The sequence below is a fragment of the Portunus trituberculatus genome, chromosome 9, assembly GCF_017591435.1.
Source record: "Portunus trituberculatus isolate SZX2019 chromosome 9, ASM1759143v1, whole genome shotgun sequence".
NCBI lineage: Eukaryota > Metazoa > Arthropoda > Malacostraca > Decapoda > Portunidae > Portunus > Portunus trituberculatus.
In genome coordinates, this window is record NC_059263.1 from 12,662,234 (window position 1) to 12,681,500 (window position 19,267).

At 41.5% G+C, this 19,267-nt stretch overlaps 1 protein-coding gene across 1 annotated transcript in view; it reads right to left on the minus strand.

Annotated features, from left to right (window-relative positions):
- Positions 1-19,267, minus strand: part of LOC123501421 — a 139,388-nt gene that overhangs the window by 109,646 nt on the left and 10,475 nt on the right. Inside the window, exon 3 of the mRNA XM_045250246.1 lies at positions 2,263-2,491. Coding sequence (XP_045106181.1) covers positions 2,263-2,491 — 229 coding nt within the window. The remainder of the gene's footprint in view (positions 1-2,262; positions 2,492-19,267) is intronic.

Below are 19,267 nucleotides of genomic sequence, written 5' to 3' on the forward strand. Positions count from 1 at the left end.
TCACCCCTATGCTGCAGTTGGCATCACTGCGCTAAGTCGAACTAATGACGAGGGATTACCGAGTCATAACTTTGCCATCAATGTTGCGTCATACCTCTGACAGATTAAGTCATGACTTATGACTCACTTATGAAAGTTTTATAAATATGGGCCTTGAAGTCTATCCTCATCAAACAGTAAGGGGAGAAGAAATAGGAGACCTTCATAGGATGCCCCTCTCTACCTGTGAGAAAGAGGGTCTGAGGTGCCTCAGGTAGGCCTCCCTCATCCAGGCCTGCAGGTTGGAGAGGATGTAAGTACGTATAGTCTCTGGAGACATAATTTAGGATTATACGGATGGCTTTAAAGGACTGTTCCTTCAGGTCTAAGAGGGGAGGAAGGAGGTAGCACGCAGCAAAAGGTGAAGGTGCCCGAAGCACCAGAAACGAGTAGTTCAGGGTGTCCCTAGACCTGGCAACCACTTCCTCCATCCTGGCCAATTCCTGGTGCCCATGAGTGATGCATGACTCTCGGGCACCAGGGTTTGAAGTGTTGTGGAACTTAGGGTTAACCATGGCAGCTTTCCCATAAACTTCCTGACCAGCCATGTGGTAGATCTTAACAAATTTGCCCAAAGGATAGCCAACTTAGGAAGACTTCTTCTCATTTGCCTTGCAGTAAGTCCTGTTAGCTTGTTCCACAATAAACTGGACAGAATGTGCCCTGCTAAGGAGGATGGGACCCCCTCATACAGGTGAAGTGCTAGTACATTGTGCTATCAAATTTTCCAAGTCAATCCTCTGGCTCACCACATCCTCCAACACTGACGTGATGTAGTTCATGGGATGGTACATAGAGGTGGCACTAGGTGAAAACTTGTGCTCCTCACCCCTTTCCAGTTCTGGTGGGGTCCAATCATGTCTCTCCAAGCTAAGTTATGCAAAGTCAGGCATCCAAGTCCTGTCACCCGGAACACAGAGTGCAGAGAAACATATAAGGCATGACAATCGTCTCTATCAGGGAGGAAAAGATCACTTCCGAGGAGACGGCTGTCAGAGTACATCAGGTGGGCCCTGGGAAAAATCATAGCAATAGAAACAGACAACATGGTTGTCATGAGGCTTAGATTGAGAGAAGGCTTGTCTGTCGGCTGAAAGGACAAAGGTGGTAGCCTATGGGGTGGGGGGCAGTGAGGATGCCACCCTGTGGGTGGAGGGACAAGGTAAGGCACCAAGCGTCACCCCTGGCCAGACCTTCATCCAGGATCCCGGGGAAGTTTCTAAGTTTGCCGCTTCAGCTCACCTCCCCGCTATTCCCCTGCCCCACAGACCAGTCCCAGGAATGAGCTCGGTCACCAGTTATCACTGAGGTGGGGGCAAAACTTCTCGATCCTCCTAGCATCATCCTTTGGTGGATGTGAATGTTTAAGAGGTACCTCTACTCCCTGGACAGTTTCCCTTGGCTCCCTGACTTGATGTGACTGCACACACCTTCTTGCATCAGGACTCTGGGGGGGACAGGACAAAGAACTGCATCATGTCCAGGTCCGAAAACAAGGGCAGGGCTGGAAGAGGGAGGTCAGTAGGCATGCAGGAGAGGCATTGAATTACGTAAAACTCATATTTGAGGAGCAACAATGTTAACAGAATCAAGCATCTCCTCTTGCCCACACTTCAAAAACAAAGAAAGGTCAATAACAACCATGGGCTTGGAGCCCTACTATGAAGTCAAGTCTTCAGCTGTGGGACAAGACACTATTATCAGGGGCTGAAACCTCCAAACCTACATCCAAACAAACACCTATGCTTAGCCTTGGTGACCCTCCTGCAACTCAAACTGCACTGGTACCTAAAAGCAACAAGAACTTTATCACAGCTCCAGCTAGAACACTTACCACACTTCTTACCTGAGCTGCAGATATCCCTGCAACTAACACAAACTGAATGAGGCTCAAGGAGAAAACAACCCAAGATCCAGAAGCATGCCAGTCTTGAGCAAATTCTTCAAGATCTCACACAAGAATGGGAACCAAAAGAACAAGGAGCGCAAGGAGAATCACCGTTAACAGGCAAAGCATCCTCCTGAGCAGAAGCAGTAAGCTCAGCATAGTGGATACTGGTGTCCTCTTCCATGATAAAAGGAAGAAAGAGGAAGAAAAAGTGAGTTAAAATAAATAAAAAAATTTTAAATGCCCTAAACAAACACTGGAGATTACAACCCTTTCCATTCTAAAGAGTACAGTAAAAAAATGTCCCAAAAATAACAAAAGAAATATGAACCTACCGGCAGACCAGCAGTAAGCAAGCAATGCAGTTGCTTGAAGGTGATAGAAATGCCTCGCAAGTGAAGGGACTTCAAGTTCTTCATTCTGGCAATGGTGTCAAAGGGAGGCCTGAACCAGTAAACAGCATCCATATCCAATGTATGTACCATATGACACCTAATTTTTGGCCTAAGCAAGATCTTCAAATCTTCTTGGGAGCAAGAGTATGCTTGCCGCAAGTCTAAGTGCCTGAAAAGAAAAGAACACGTAAGAACATACAAAACGGGAAATGTTTTTTTTCTAAAGCTCCCTAATGACTCAGCACTAACAATATGATTATCAAGTCAGTTCCATTCATTAACCACACTATTAGAGAACCATTTCCTTCTCATTTCTCTCTTAAACCTAGGTTTCTCAAACATGGATTCATTATTTCTGATTCAATCCTTATCCAAATTACTTTGTTCATGTCCCCTTTGATATGAATATAACTCCTACACTACATAATACTTCTATCATGTCCCTTCTTAACTTACGTCTCTCTAAGGAATGCAAATTCAATATCTTCAATCTTATTATGAGGAGAATATCTCTCATCCCTAGTATTCTTTTAGGCATTCTCCTCTGCATCACGTAAATCAAGAGTTACCTGTGTATATATATATATATATATATATATATATATATATATATATATATATATATATATATATATATATATATATTTATACAGTAAGGTCCTGAGTTACGTCAGAGTTACGTTCCTGAAACATGACTTAAGTCGATTTTGTACGTAACTCAAGTTTTTGTACTTTCAAAGCATATTATCGAGTTTTCAACCAATAATTTTTATGGTTATTCAGGTAAGTAAAGGTTATATTGTTATATTGGTATATTATTTACAACTATGTAGGAATATATTGATTAGGGCCATGACGAAGGACTGCAGGTTGCGGAGAGGGCGGCCTGAGGCCGCCAGGAAGGTGGGCAGGTCGAATGTTGTGACGCCCAGGGCGGACAGCTGGGAGCTTTGTGGAGTGCGGTAGGAGTAGAAGCGTTATATAAGTAAAAGGTTATATTGTTATATTATTTACAAGTATGTAGGAATATGAAACACAAGCTTGTTTTTGTTGTTGATTAGGGCCGCGAACGCGAAGGACTGCATGTTGCCAGAAGCATGGACGCCTGAGGCCGCCAGGAGGGTAGGCAGGTCGAATGTTGTGAAGCCCAGGGCGGACAGCTGGGAGCATAGTGCAGTGCGGCGGGAGTAGAAGCATGGGCAGCGGAGAAGGAAATGCAATAGGAAAGGGCAATAGGGATCAGCAGACAAGCGCAGACGGTGCAAGTGAGCTGCGAGTGTCGTGTGGCCCAGGCGAAGGCTCCGGAGTTGTTATTGTTGTGATAGGTGCGTGAGCCCTCAAGGTCGTCAACCTCCCCGTTGTCATGGTAACGGGCTTCCCATTTTCTTCTTCACTCCCTTATACACAGCTGCTGCCTCCCTTCTCATGTCTTTTAATTATGTCCACTTTTTCTTGTAGCGTAATGGTTTTCCTTTTCTTAGCATCACTGCTATCACTCAGGAGTTTTCTTTTTGGTGCCATTGAGCAAGATACTAAGATAGTCAGCAAACGCAGATGTAGGAACACTCTTGCCAGGGGCGACAGTGTGGTGGAACTGAGGTACATAGAGTGTTATTGCATTCAAGCATGAGGTGGGCAGTGTGGTGGATAACCACTAGTGACGCCTGGCAGCCAACAATAATAATGAACCCCGTACTTTACGATTTAGAACTTTTCAATTTTTTTAATCTTAAATTGCCTTATAGTGGACTGACGTAAGTGCGAGTTTGACGTAACTCGAGACCGACGTAACCCGGGACTTTACTGTATATATATACAGTAAGATTGGTCATCTCGCGGTAAATTGGTACTGGACTATCGGCCGCAAGATGAAAAATTGCGAGATGAGCGATATTGAAATACATGTAAATAGCATAATTGGTTCTTAGGTATGGTACATGATCATCCTATAACTCGAAATAACCGTCCAAAAACACAAAATATTTTGCTGAAAATTGTTCACATAAACGAGGTTATGCATAATCTGTATGTTAATAAACAATATTAAACACTTTTCAACATAATAATAAGGGTTAGAATATTTTTCTACTTACGTTACGAGTCTGTGACTGGCTTGAGTGGCCTGGCGTGGTAATGGTGGGGAGCCGTGACTACTGGCTACTTGCTCCCTCCTCCACTGTTTGTGCATCACCCCCAGCACTGAGTGCAACCTCAGCTTCAAAGCCATCAAAATCCAGAGCGATGTCATCTTCCTGTAAAAGGCCCAGCAGGTCGTCGACATCCTCTTCATTTTCACCTGGTTCAGCTGTTACGTTAGCCAGAGCATTGGCAGCCTGTGATTGACTGAAGTATCCTGTGATCAGTGACTGGTGGCGAGCATTAACACGAGACATGTAGAGGTCTTTATAAATGTTCATCACTTGATCAAGAGATGGCTGTAATATTCTTCCAGTTGTTCAGTCAGCCGTGAGAAGGTGGTGAGAATCTCCGTCAGTTGCCCAGTTGTCGGTTCGCCTGGCTGAACATTTTGCTCCTGCTGTCCATCCTCTTCAGGATCTTCTTGAGCTTCATCTTCCTCAAGCATCTCCTCAATAGTAGCCTCCTCTTGATGGATACCAATAATTTCTTGCAAGTCACTGGCCTCCACAGCTGAAAAGCCAGGTGCAGGGATCAGACGTGCAGCTTCTACAGTCTGCGAGAGTGTGGTGGCTTCCTGCTGGCGCTCACGCACAGCTGTTCCGACCTCACCTAACAAAAACTTCCAAGCGTGTAACACTGTAGCTTTGTTTATTTTCTGCCAGGCCTTCACAATGCGGTCAACAGCATCCTTAATGTTGTAGTTTTTCCAAAACTGGTTCACAGTTAACACTTCTCGGGTCTGAGATGGTGGTGGGTCTAAACTGGTGCTGGCGATCGGTTCATCGGGCTCATCCTAGTCACGTACACTTAGCTCAGCCTCAATCCTCTCTAGTTCTTGCAGCGAGTCAGTCTTGACACGCATGTCATCATAGAGAGACTGATAATAAAAGAGCTTGACGTTGCAGATGAACTCTTTATGAAGAGGCTGTAGAAGTGATGTTGTATTAGGCGGGAGGAAGATAAACTTCTACATTAGGATGACGCCCTATTAGGAATTTACCATGCCCCGGAGCATTATCCATACATAGCAGCACCTTGAAATCTAAATTCTTCCTCTTGCAATAACTCTGGGCATCAGGGACAAAATGATTGTCGAACCAGTCAGTGCACAGTGCCGACGTGACCCAAGCCTTCTTATTACTGGCCCAATAAACATTAAGCTGGTTCATATTGCAATTCCTGTATGCTCTAGGCTTGGCAGAGCGATAGATGACTTGGGGCTTCATCAAACAGTCGCCACTTGCATTAGCTGTGAATAAAACAGTAATGTGGTCCTTGGAAGGCTTCACACCCCTAGCTTGTCTTTCATTCTTGGCGATGAGGGTTGATTTTGGTGACCGCTTCCAGTAAATCCCAGTTTCATCACAGTTAAAAATCTGGTCACGGCTGTAACCGCCTTCAGTCACAAGACGTTGAAAAATCTCTGGGTAAGTTCTGGCTGCTTCCTCATCTGCTGATCTGCTTTCACCATGCTTCAGGGCATACTTAACTTCATATCTTTTCTTAAATGCTGCTAGCCAGCCTACAGAAGCCGCAAAATGGGGTGGAGGGTTAACATTTTTCTTATGGCACACTGAATCAAAGTACAGCCGTGCTTGTGATCTTATTGCAGGGCCAGAAAGATCACCCTTCTCTCGATCCCTTCTGATTACCCATTCATTAAGGTAATGTTCCATGATTGCAAGCAATCTGTTGCGCTGTGAAGTATCAGCCAGTGTGCGTGCTGAGGGAAACCGAGAAAACACCTTCACGGAAGCAGCCAAGTTTTCTTTATTTTTGTGCACTGATCGTACTGTTGATTCAGGACAGTTAAACTTACGCATTATGTCACATGTTCTTGCACCATTGTTCATCATCTGAACCATTTCTTTCTTTTCCTGGAGAGTATATTTTCTGAGCTTCACTCCCTTTCGATATTCACGCTTCTCACGTCCACCACGTTTTTCACCAGAGTTTCCACAACGATTTCTGCCACTACCACTCACAGAACTCATGTTCCTTGTTATTTCAAGTTATTGTACTGCCACTAGAATGTTTTCACTTTAACAACAAAAGTAAATATGCACCACAACACAACAAAATCGCAAAATTGTTGTTGACCCAACTTCTGCCCTGATGTGACCGACCTAAGCCAACCATTAAACTGGCGCGCCAACCTATGCACATGCGCGAGATGTTCATTTACCACCGCTAGATGGCAGAAGGTGGGAAATTTCAAATAGGCGCGAGATGCTAAATTCGCGAGACTATATTACACGAGATGACCGTTCATACTGTATATATATATATATATATATATATATATATACACACACAGGTAACTCTCGAATTACATGATAGATGCGTTCCAAGAGGCATCGTGTATATCAAAATTTGCATAAAAAAAACACGTAATTCTCATAAGAAACAATAGATAATAGGGGGGGATGCGGGATGTGGTCCAAAAAAATTTGTACAAAATACTCTATTTATTTGGCTATGTTAGCATGTCCTTTGTTTTTCCCATACTCCCTTGCTGTCTGACGTCACGTCTTTCCCCTCAGTCCTCGCACGCCGCTGCCGGAGGCTGTCACGCTACGCCTCCTGCCTCTCGTTTCGCTCGGTTTACACTTGTTGTGTATTGTGCTACCGTAAATACACTTTCATAATGGACTCAGGTGTCTCCATGCTACCCCTGTTTTACAACAACTACCACATAATTGGTAGCAGCGGTGAAGGCCAGTGATATGCGAGTGACTCTCAGTGACGACGTGGTGTAGTGGAGACAAGATGGCTGCTCCTGCCTTGTCTCGCCCGTTGTTGTGCCTAGTGGCTGTTGTCTCTGCCTGCTGTTTTACGTAGGCTTCTCAACGTTTGGATCTTCCTACAGCTACGGGAATGTCAGCTGTTTCTTGCTGTATTGTGCCTTGCTGTCTGCAGTCTCTTGCAGCTCTCCCTGCTGTATTTGGCCTGCCACTGCCTGCTGTCTCATATGGGCTTCTCGACGCTTGGATCTTCCTACCTACAGCTTCGTTCGCAAGTTTCTGCCTGCAGCTTCCTCCCTGCTGTCTGCTTGATAGACTGCTGTGCTCTTAAGTAGTCTTGTGAAGCCACGTGCACCTTGCTGCGTATCAAATCGCCACGTGTTTCAAGCCGACACACGCACTCCTTCGCTCTCTCGTGAGCTGTGCTTCAAGTCGCCACCTGTCAGCCCCTCCGCCACCCCTCCAGCTTCTGCCGTCTTTTGTATAAGTATAACACATACTTTTGTACTTGCTGTGAGTTTTTTAGGCGATTACAGTGTGTTTTCTCGCCAAGGTCCGTCCTGGCGCCATCTTATGCTTCTCAGCTACTCCACACCTCATCTGACGCTCCCTTCTACACCCTTATACACAGATACGTTGGGTTAGTTCCTTCAGGACTGAGACTACTACTGCATCTGATTATGAAATGTCTGTCTGATGTGTTTTCATTGCTGCTGATACTCCAGCCAGTGTATGGTGTATGGTAATGTATGTCATTGTGTTCCATTGAATACTTATTGAGTGTTTTTCAGTATAACCACTCTAGTGAATTATTTTTGAGTATCTCGTGCTTGATTTGCATCTTGTACCAAGTGTTATATTTATTTTTATAATTGTACCATCTCTAATTTTTTTTATTCAGTATTGAAATCACTGCATGAAGTTTTCTCAGCAGTACTTCCATGTACTTTTGATACCAATTGCAATGCCTGGTGTATTATGAAAAACTAATATTTTTGCCCGTCCTAGCTTGACTGTGCTGTGCTCTGTACTCCACTTGGTGCTACGAGATGTACTGCCCAAGTGTGTGTTTTGAGTGAGCCCTGGACGTAGTTACTTCCATTTTGCTTCAGAGTGTAACTATAACACCTTACTTTATTGCTGTTTTTACTTATTTTATTTTTTTATGTTGCTACGCTGTGGTAAGCTTTATTCTTGCACCATGTCTTCTCATGATAATAACACTACTACTACCACAGTTGCTACTGTCACTACTATGACTACTACTCTTACTACAACTACTACTACTACTTCTACCCTTACTACATCTACTACTACAACTCCTACTACTACTGCTAATGCCCCTCCTGTTCCTTCTACATTGTTTCAAAGCCCTGTGCTTGCTCCAACTTTTAAACTCTTACACCATGATCCTTCAATCCAGAAGTTTGGTGGTGATGACATCTCTCAGTATTCTCCTTTACAATTCTTGCAACAATGTGAAGACAGTATTCGCAACTCTAACATCACTTCAGGTGTTGATAAAATTTCTTTTGTGCGTTCTCAGTTACAGCCAGGATCTATTGCTGCTGATTTAATGTCGGCTTCTGCTTTCAATCCTAAAACCCTGAATTATGATTATAACGCTTTCAGAGCAAATTTCTTACAAGCATTTGGTATGCCCCAACAGCCAGATTCATTCCAGTGGGTCTTTGACGGAGCAGATACAATGACTAACAATTTTGGTGTCCTCAATTGCTTAAGAGCTCTTCCTCGCTCTGCTGAATTAGCTTCTGCTGCTGTTGATTCACTTAAAGCTTCAAATTGGATTACTAATGGTACAATGACTGAGCAGCGATTTCATGATATCATTGAATTTCTTTATTATATTAACTTTTTGAACCCTAGTGAGCGCAGAATTGCGTCTACACTTACATACACTCAGACAGATAATCTACTTGATTTCTCATCTAAAATTGCTTCTAAATTAAAAGAACATCCAGCTCACGTGCACGTTGTAGCTTCCACTACTGCTACTTCACCTTTAAATTCTGCTAACCAGACTTCACAACCTAGTGCACCAGCTTCTGATAAGCAACATGCTGTGTATGCCTGTACTTACTGTCACAAACAGGGACATACCATTAAACGTTTTTTGCGACAGCATCATGAAAGAAATGCAGCGCGTTCTCCCTCAGCTCAGCGTCTTTCTCGTTATGAGTCTCTTCAAGGCTTCCGTCATGTCACACGCTCTGTGCCCAGTCGCCCGAGATCGTCTTCTCGGCAGGGACGTCCTGCGTCGCGTCCAATTCCTGAAAGACCACTTAAGTCTTGCCTTATTCATGGTCCAGGTAATCATTCTTCTGAAGAATGCTTTAAAATTCAACGCCTTCAGCGTCAGCAACATGTTACTGTGTCTTCACCACAGTCAAATTTTTACCAGCGCCAGCATTCTCCTCCCATAACGTAGACATTCTCTCAGACATGCCAGTCCCGTCGATTCCTACAGTTATTGCTGCAACGGCGCGACGTCTTCATTTGCAAATGTACACTTATGGCTCTCCTTTCACAGTTTGCATTGATACAGGAGCTGACTGTAGCTTACTGACAGAACGTGCTTACCAGCACCTTAATAAATTGTATAATGTTCCTCTATCAAAAGAGAACCAGATTTTCATGCAGCTCAAGGCTCTCCTCTCAATATTATTGGTTCAGTAACTTTGCCTGTGTCCTTTCATAATCATGATTATACCTTTGATGTAAAATTTTTGTAGTAACAAATTTTGTGTTGAACTGTGATGCTCTCTTTGGCTATGATGAGTTAGTTAAACATGATATTACAATATTTCCCCGTTATCATGCTGTCAGCCATAATGGATTCATGTATTATGCTTCAGACTCGCCTGTTTCTGTTCTTACAGTTGCCTCACCACGCGTACATTTTGAACAGTCATGTCTACCTGCTTTTGACGAAGCACTGTTACCGCAGCGTACTCAGAATCCTTCGTCCCCGCAGTCAAACTTAGCACCTTCGTCCCCGGAGTCGAAACGTTCTGTCTCCTCGGATTGTTGTGCGGCTGTCATTGTTGGTGACCAGTTTATAGGTCCTACTTCAGCAACTAAAGTTCCAGTGCGTGTTCTTCGTGCCCCAGTTGGCGCATGCGTGATCTCACATCCTGATAGTGCCAGGATTCAGCGTTTAGCTTTAGAAGGTACACTCTCTACCATGCGATGTGGTCACCTTACTGATGCTTTAGTCACTAATCTCACAGGTTCGTCCATTACGCTTAAAGATGGCGTGCACCTTGGTTCCTTTAGTGTGATAGATGAAGCTTCTTTTCAGGATTCTCCACCTTTGATAGGAGCTGTAGATTCACAGTCTGCTAGTTCCTGCTCTTCAGCTGAACTGATCACTCAGTTGGAGGCACATGTCAAAGTTGCAGATTTTCCTGCAGAAGCACAGCGTCTCTATGACATTCTTGTAGCTCACAGACAAGCTATTGCTTTACCAGGTGAACCTTTAGGTGTTACTGACCGTGTACAGCATCATATTGACCTTCAGCCTAACACGCGCCCTATCCATGTTCCATCTTATCGCTTGCCTCATTCTCAGCGTCAAGTAGCTCAAAAATTAGTGCAAGGCATGCTTGATGAAGGTATTATTCAAGAGTCGTACTCTCCATGGAACTCACCTCTCTTCCTTGTGCCAAAGAAAGATGGTTCTTACCGTGCAGTCATTGATTTTAGGAAAGTTAACCAAGTCACAATTCCTGACCATTATCCCTTACCAGTACTTAGTGACATTTTACAGTCCATCGGTAAGGACAATACAGTATTCACAACACTTGACTTGAAAAGTGGATTTTGGCAAATTCCATTGTCTCCAAGTAGCAGACCCATTACTGCATTTTCTACGCCAAAAGGTCATTTTGAGTGGCTTCGTTGCCCCATGGGTCTTCGTAACTCTCCACTAACCTGCCAACGACTAGTAAATTCACTCTTCCAAGGTCTTATTGGCGATGGTTTGTTTGTCTATCTTGATGATTTAATTTTAGTCTCTAAAGATTTAGACAGTCACTTTCACAAACTTGCTCTAGTGTTACAGAAATTCATAGAAGCTGGTCTTAAGCTTAACATCACAAAATGTCAATTCTTGCATTCTCGTATTGAATTTCTTGGCCATGTTGTGGATCGCCATGGTATTCACACTACGAACGCTAAAGTCAAAGCTGTTCAAGACTTTCCTACCCCAACCACGACTAACAATGTCCGATCTTTCTTGGGATTAGCAGGATATTATCGTGCGTTCATTAAGAATTTTGCCACTATTGCGTCTCCACTAACGTGTCTTCTGAAGAAAAATGTACCCTTTCATTGGGATGCAACTCATGACTACAGCTTCACTGTTCTTAAATCAGCTCTTACACAAGCTCCAGTATTATCATTTCCTGACTACTCCTTGCCTTTTGTGATCTGTTCAGATGCATCGTCTCAAGGTATTGGTTATGTCCTGATGCAACAAGTTCCGGGTAGTCGTCCCCAAGTCATTGCCTTCGCGAGTCGTGTACTTAATGCTTGTGAATCACGTTATCCAGTAACAAATCTAGAAGCTCGCATTAGTTTGGTCTCTTAAACATTTCCGTGACATCATTTATGGTTATCCAATTACTGTGTATACTGACCATGTTGCCGTCACAACTTTTCAAAGGCAAAACTTTATCTGGCCGTCTAGCTAGATGGTTCCTCACCATTGAAGAATTTAATCCTGACATCAAATACCTGCCGGGTCGCGCTAATTTAGTAGCGGATGCGTTGTCCCGCAATGTTGCAGTTACTTCAATTACTCAAGTGTCAAATTTTTCCCTTGCTGAATTAGCCAGTGCTCAGAAAAGTGATCCTACCTTGTCTAAAGTCATCCAGTGTTTACAGTTTGATGATCACTCTGTTTTGCCAAAATTGCCTGTTCCCTTGTCTGAATTTAGCTTACAAGATGACATCTTGCTACGTAAAGTAATGATTGATGATCAACTAGTGACTCAACTTGTCATTCCAGATAGTTTGATTCCGACAGTACTGTCTCTTATTCATGATCTCCCTCACGCAGGTCATCCTGGTCGTGATAAGTCCATTGCAATGGCACGTACTAAGTATTATTGGCCAAATATGTCACGAGACATCACTAATCATGTTTCTCAGTGTGTTGGTTGTGCTCTCAATAAAGGAAATACCAAGACTGCTCCTATTCAAGAGTATCCTACTCCCGCATGTCCGTTTGAGACAGTAGCGATTGATTTGTTACAGCTCCCTCGTAGCACACAAGGCTCTGTGTATGTCCTAGTATGCGTAGATCATTTCAGCCGATACACAGTACTCATTCCTTTGCCTAACAAATCTGCTTCTAGCGTTGCACATGCTTTTGTTTCTCATTTTATTTGCCCTTACACTACTCCTTCAGTATTGCTTAGTGATAATGGTGCAGAATTTAAAAAATGAAGTGCTTCAGAAAATTTGTCAACAATTTCACATTACTCAAACTTTCATCACTGCCTACCATCCTGCTTCCAATGGATTGGTAGAGAGAACTAATCGTAAAATTCTTACCATTTTGAGACATTTAGTGGGTAAATTTCATGAATCTTGGCAAGATTGGCTCCCTCATGTGAATGCTTGTATAAATGCCACTATCAATTCATCTACTGGTAAAACTCCACATTCTATTGTATTTGGACATGATAAACGTTTCCCCTTTGACATGTTAGAGAAACCGCGTTTACCAGTATATTCTGTTGATGACTATGTTCAAAACCAAGCACGAGCTATGCAAATTATTCATGATAAAGTGCGTAGTACTCTCCAGTTGTCACGTACTCAAATGACTCAACGTCAACATGCAAAAGCTACTCCTGTCTCCTTTGACATTAATGATGTAGTATTTAAATCTGCACCTGAACGACAGTCAAAATTAAACACTAAATTTTCAGGTCCCTTTTTGATCCAAGAAAAATTAACTGGAAATAAATTAAAAATTTTGATCCTTCTGCTCAGATGTCAGAAGTTGTCCATGCAGACAGACTTAAAAAGAGTGATATTTGTGTTGCTATGCCTTCACCCTTCACCTCTTCCACCTGTCTCGTCTAGCTCTGTGTCTTCATCTACTTCTTTACCTTCTTCGTCCTCGTACAATCTGCGTTCCAGAGCTAACTCCTTATAGATAATTTTTGTATGATGATTAGCTACATATGTAGTTCAAATGACAGTGATTTACATTTTGTATTTAATTATTTGTGTAATTTTTTTTCATGTACCATGATGATTTATTTTTTATGTACCATGATTTTTATGTCCCATGATGATTATATGTCAAAATATTCTTGATGAAGCTCATGATTACATGTAAATTTTTTTTTTTGATGATGATAAAGTGTATGCTTACATGATAATATTTTTTTATGATGATAAATATTTATCAGCATTATATATATATATATATATATATATATATATATATATATATATATATATATATATATATATATATATATATATATATATATATATATATATATATATATATATATATATATTTCCATTGTGTAATGTTTCCGGGGGACGCCTCGAGAACTTACTTTGAGAACTTACTATAAGAACTTACTGTGTGCCATATTTTATGTTCTTATTAATTCTATTTAGTGATAAGTGATTACAGACCTTATAAACAGAACTCATATTTTTGTGAGTCATGTAACGAAAATTAATGAAGTGAAAACTTGAAAATTAATGAAAATAATTAATATTTTTGTGATTGATATGAAAATTTGAAAATTAATGAAAAGATTTTATATTCTTATGAGTGATGTAATGAAAATTAGTGAAAGAAGTAATATTTTTGAAAGTGATCAGATGACAATTACTAATATGACCATGTTTTTTGTGAAAAATGAACATTCCAGTGTTGACCTCACAATTTTTTTTTTTTTTTTTTAGATGAACTCTTATTTTATAGTGTTTATTTTTTTTTATTATGATTATCACCTTCAGTGCGGGGTCGCACTGTTGTGCGTGCCCGAGCCATATGTTAGCATGTCCTTTGTTTTTCCCATACTCCCTTTCTGTCTGACGTCACGTCCTTCCCCTCAGTCCTCGCTCGCCGCCGCCTCAGGCGACACTCTACGCCTCCTGCCTCTCGTTTCGCTCGGTTTACACTTGTTGTGTATTGTGCTACCGTAAATACACTTTCATAATGGACTCAGGTGTCTCCATGCTACCCCTGTTTTACGACAACTACCACATTGTAACGAAAATTAATGAAGTGAAAACTTGAAAATTAATGAAAATAATTAATATTTTGTGATTGATATGAAAATTTGAAAATTAATGAAAAGATTTTATATTCTTATGAGTTATGTAATGAAAATTAGTTTAAGAATTAATATTTTAGAAAGTGATCAGATGACAATTACTAATATGACCATGTTTTTTGTGAAAAATGAACATTCCAGTGTTGACCTCACAATTCTTTTTTTAGATGAACTCTTATTTTATAGTGTTTATTTTTTTTATTATGATTATCACCTTCAGTGTGGGGTCGCACTGTTGTGCATGCCCGAGCCATATGTTAGCATGTCCTTTGTTTTTCCCATACTCCCTTGCTGTCTTTCCCCTCAGTCCTCGCCGCCGCCGAGGCTGTCACGCGCCTCCTGCCTCTCATTTCGCTCGGTTTACACTTGTTGTGTATTGTGCTACCGTAAATACACTTTCATAATGGACTCAGGTGTCTCCATGCTACCCTGTTTTCGACAAATACCACATGGCTAAATTAACATGTTTTTATTATTTACCATTCTAAATACTAAAAGTGTATTTGAAGTAAAGGGAAAAGCAAGAAATAATAAGAGAAGCAAAACATATTGAGAAAACAACAAAACAAAGAATACGTAAACAAAACACTCACTACGTCACTGCCTTCACCACTCACACCACAGTCAGCCACCATCTTCCTCTGAGCTTTACCATTTTATCAAAAAATAACCCCACATGCAGAAGAAGAAGAAGGAGGTTTTGGGACCATCTTGTTGAATTATAGGCAGATTGAAGAGATTCCGTCTGTACTCAGTGCTGGCAGACTGCACATGAGGCACAAGAAGAGTGGGAGCTGGATCCAAGATTCTTTAACATCAGAGCAACCTCCTGCCGCAAAATGGCATCCATGAACACTTGGAGGGATGGTAACGAGATTGCTATAAGGTTGCTCTCAGGTTGCTGGTAACACTACTTTTCCAGATGGTGTTACTGTCTTATATATTCACAAGACAACATTTCTATTAGCTTTTACAAACCTTCAAGAAAGGATTGTTTTGTAATGCATAAAGTGAAATCTTAAATGGAATACCAAAAAAAAAAAAAAAGCAGAGATGAGATAGCCCACAAACGGCGGAGACTCACGGCGACTCGGTCACTTCTTCTTCTTCTTGTGACCCTTTTAGCTTGGCGTGTTGTCTTTCACCACGATATTTATGTTTCCACTCCTCTATTGCCTGCTATAAAAGGGTCACAAGAAGAAGAAGCGGGCAAGTCGCTGCAAGTCTTCACCGTCTGTGGGGATCTCATCTCTGCTTTATTTTTTGGTATTCCATGTAAGATTTCACTTTATGCATTACAAACAATCCTTTCTTGGGGACAAGGTTTGCAAAAAGCTAATAGAAATGATGTTTTGTGAACATAAATGCATATGAAGCCCCACCCGCAAAAGGGGGATAACCCTCAAAGTTGCCAGTTTTGAGTTATGGCCGGGAACTCATCGATAAAGGATGTAAAATAGTTGTGGAAGTGTCAACATTGCAATATTCAACCTTCCTGATGGCGAAATTAATGTTCAAAGTCGGGGAAGTTACAGACCTTATAAACAGAACTCATATTTTTGTGAGTCATGTAACGAAAATTAATGAAGTGAAAACTTGAAAATTAATGAAAATAATTAATATTTTTGTGATTGATATGAAAATTTGAAAATTAATGAAAAGATTTTATATTCTTATGAGTTATGTAATGAAAATTAGTTTAAGAATTAATATTTTAGAAAGTGATCAGATGACAATTACTAATATGACCATGTTTTTTGTGAAAAATGAACATTCCAGTGTTGACCTCACAATTCTTTTTTTAGATGAACTCTTATTTTATAGTGTTTATTTTTTTTATTATGATTATCACCTTCAGTGTGGGGTCGCACTGTTGTGCATGCCCGAGCCATATGTTAGCATGTCCTTTGTTTTTCCCATACTCCCTTGCTGTCTTTCCCCTCAGTCCTCGCTCGCCGCCGCCGGAGGCTGTCACGTTACGCCTCCTGCCTCTCATTTCGCTCGGTTTACACTTGTTGTGTATTGTGCTACCGTAAATACACTTTCATAATGGACTCAGGTGTCTCCATGCTACCCCTGTTTTACGACAAATACCACATGGCTAAATTAACATGTTTTTATTATTTACCATTCTAAATACTAAAAGTGTATTTGAAGTAAAGGGAAAAGCAAGAAATAATAAGAGAAGCAAAACATATTGAGAAAACAACAAAACAAAGAATACGTAAACAAAACACTCACTACGTCACTGCCTTCACCACTCACACCACAGTCAGCCACCATCTTCCTCTGAGCTTTACCATTTTATCAAAAAATAACCCCACATGCAGAAGAAGAAGAAGGAGGTTTTGGGACCATCTTGTTGAATTATAGGCAGATTGAAGAGATTCCGTCTGTACTCAGTGCTGGCAGACTGCACATGAGGCACAAGAAGAGTGGGAGCTGGATCCAAGATTCTTTAACATCAGAGCAACCTCCTGCCGCAAAATGGCATCCATGAATACTTGGAGGGATGGTAACGAGATTGCTATAAGGTTGCTCTCAGGTTGCTGGTAACACTACTTTTCCAGATGGTGTTACTGTCTTATATATTCACAAGACAACATTTCTATTAGCTTTTTACAAACCTTGCCCCCAAGAAAGGATTGTTTTGTAATGCATAAAGTGAAATCTTAAATGGAATACCAAAAAAAAAAAAAAAGCAGAGATGAGATAGCCCACAAACGGCGGAGACTCACGGCGACTCGGTCACTTCTTCTTCTTCTTGTGACCCTTTTAGCTTGGCGTGTTGTCTTTCACCACGATATTTATGTTTCCACTCCTCTATTGCCTGCTATAAAAGGGTCACAAGAAGAAGAAGCGGGCAAGTCGCTGCAAGTCTTCACCGTCTGTGGGGATCTCATCTCTGCTTTATTTTTTGGTATTCCATGTAAGATTTCACTTTATGCATTACAAAACAATCCTTTCTTGGGGACAAGGTTTGCAAAAAGCTAATAGAAATGATGTTTTGTGAACATAAATGCATATGAAGCCCCACCCGCAAAAGGGGGATAACCCTCAAAGTTGCCAGTTTTGAGTTATGGCCGGGAACTCATCGATAAAGGATGTAAAATAGTTGTGGAAGTGTCAACATTGCAATATTCAACCTTCCTGATGGCGAAATTAATGTTCAAAGTCGGGGAAGTTGGTGAAGAAATTTGGCCAGACTAAGTACGTATCGGAAACTCGCGCGAGAGGGACAAGCCTCACAAGTGAGTGGAGGTGCTGAGCCAATCAGCACGGAGGATTTAATCGCGCCCCCACAGCCAGCCAATCACGCTCGCCACTCTCCTGCCCACTGCCTCCTATGCCACGTTCATGTAAACAGACTACCTGAAGCTGTCACTCAGCACGAACCTCATCCTGTTTTTTGTACATTCCTGCAGTAAATAAATAGATCGGAATGTCCTCCTACAGCGATGAATTCATGGATTCATCTTATACAGAAGTGCCGCAGCAGCCTTCTGACAGCGACAAGTGGACTGCCTAGCTAAAACAGAAAGGCGTCATATCTATGTAGGCCAAGAATGTAGCTAAGAGACGGCGTGACTCTGGCCAGGAATACGTCGCCATCAAGTCCAAGAAGGTAGTTCCTGCTGTGAGAGTTGGAAGTCCCTGTACCTGCCTCAAGAAGTGCTGTGAAGCTGTTGGGGAAGAAAACATCTGCTAAGGGCATTATCTGGAAGAAAAAGGAGTTCCTAATGATGAACTTAACTGTCTCAAGCCAGTATAAAGGATGAGAGTCAACTATAGAATGCTTACAATCAGTAATAAAATAAAAGGAATAATATTTTATTAGGTATTTGGGATAGGGGGGTAAACAAAATGTATCGGTGTGAGGTTAAAAACCATTATTGTAATAAAAATCATATAGCAAGAAAAAGCTGGGTCAGACCTTTCATTTCATATATAATAGTTATACATTGTGACCGGTTTCATTACCGTAAGAAGTGAAAGACTTTGAGCGCGTTTTTCTCGAAAGTAGGGTCATGTGGGTTATCCCCCTTTCGCAGGTGGGGCCTCATATATGAGACAGTAACACCATCTGGAGATGTGGTGTTACCAGCATTCTGAGAGCAACCTCATAGCAACCTTGTTACCGTCCCTCCAAACGTTCATGGATACCATTTCGTGGCAGGAGGCTGCTCTGACGTTAAAGTTTCTTGGATCCAGCTCCTGGCAGCCAATGAGCACTTTTAGGCAGGCTACTAACCTCCACCCGCCAACAGCATTGAATCTTTGTGGATGCTATTCTACAAAGGTTGGTATGTGAGCAGGAGGTTGCTATGGAGGTTGTCTGTACCAACATAGACAACAACCTGCTTCATGGATCCAGCCCCAGAGCTCTCACTTATTGGCCAGCTGCAGAATTCTCTGGCGCGCAGTTTGAAATTGCGTCTGGCGCTCAGTTTGAAAATGCAGTTGGGCCAAATCATGTATAAGCAAACCAATCGTGCAAATTATATTAATTACAATATTTTTTCGGTCATGTTATAACAAAAACGTGTACATCAAACACACATAAATCTATATATATATATCTATATATATATATATATATATATATATATATATATATATATATACATATATATATACAGTGATCCCTCGTTTATCATAGTTAATGGATACCAGAACCCCCTGTGAAAGGTGAAAAACTGCAAAGTAGGATTTGCTGGCCCCCCT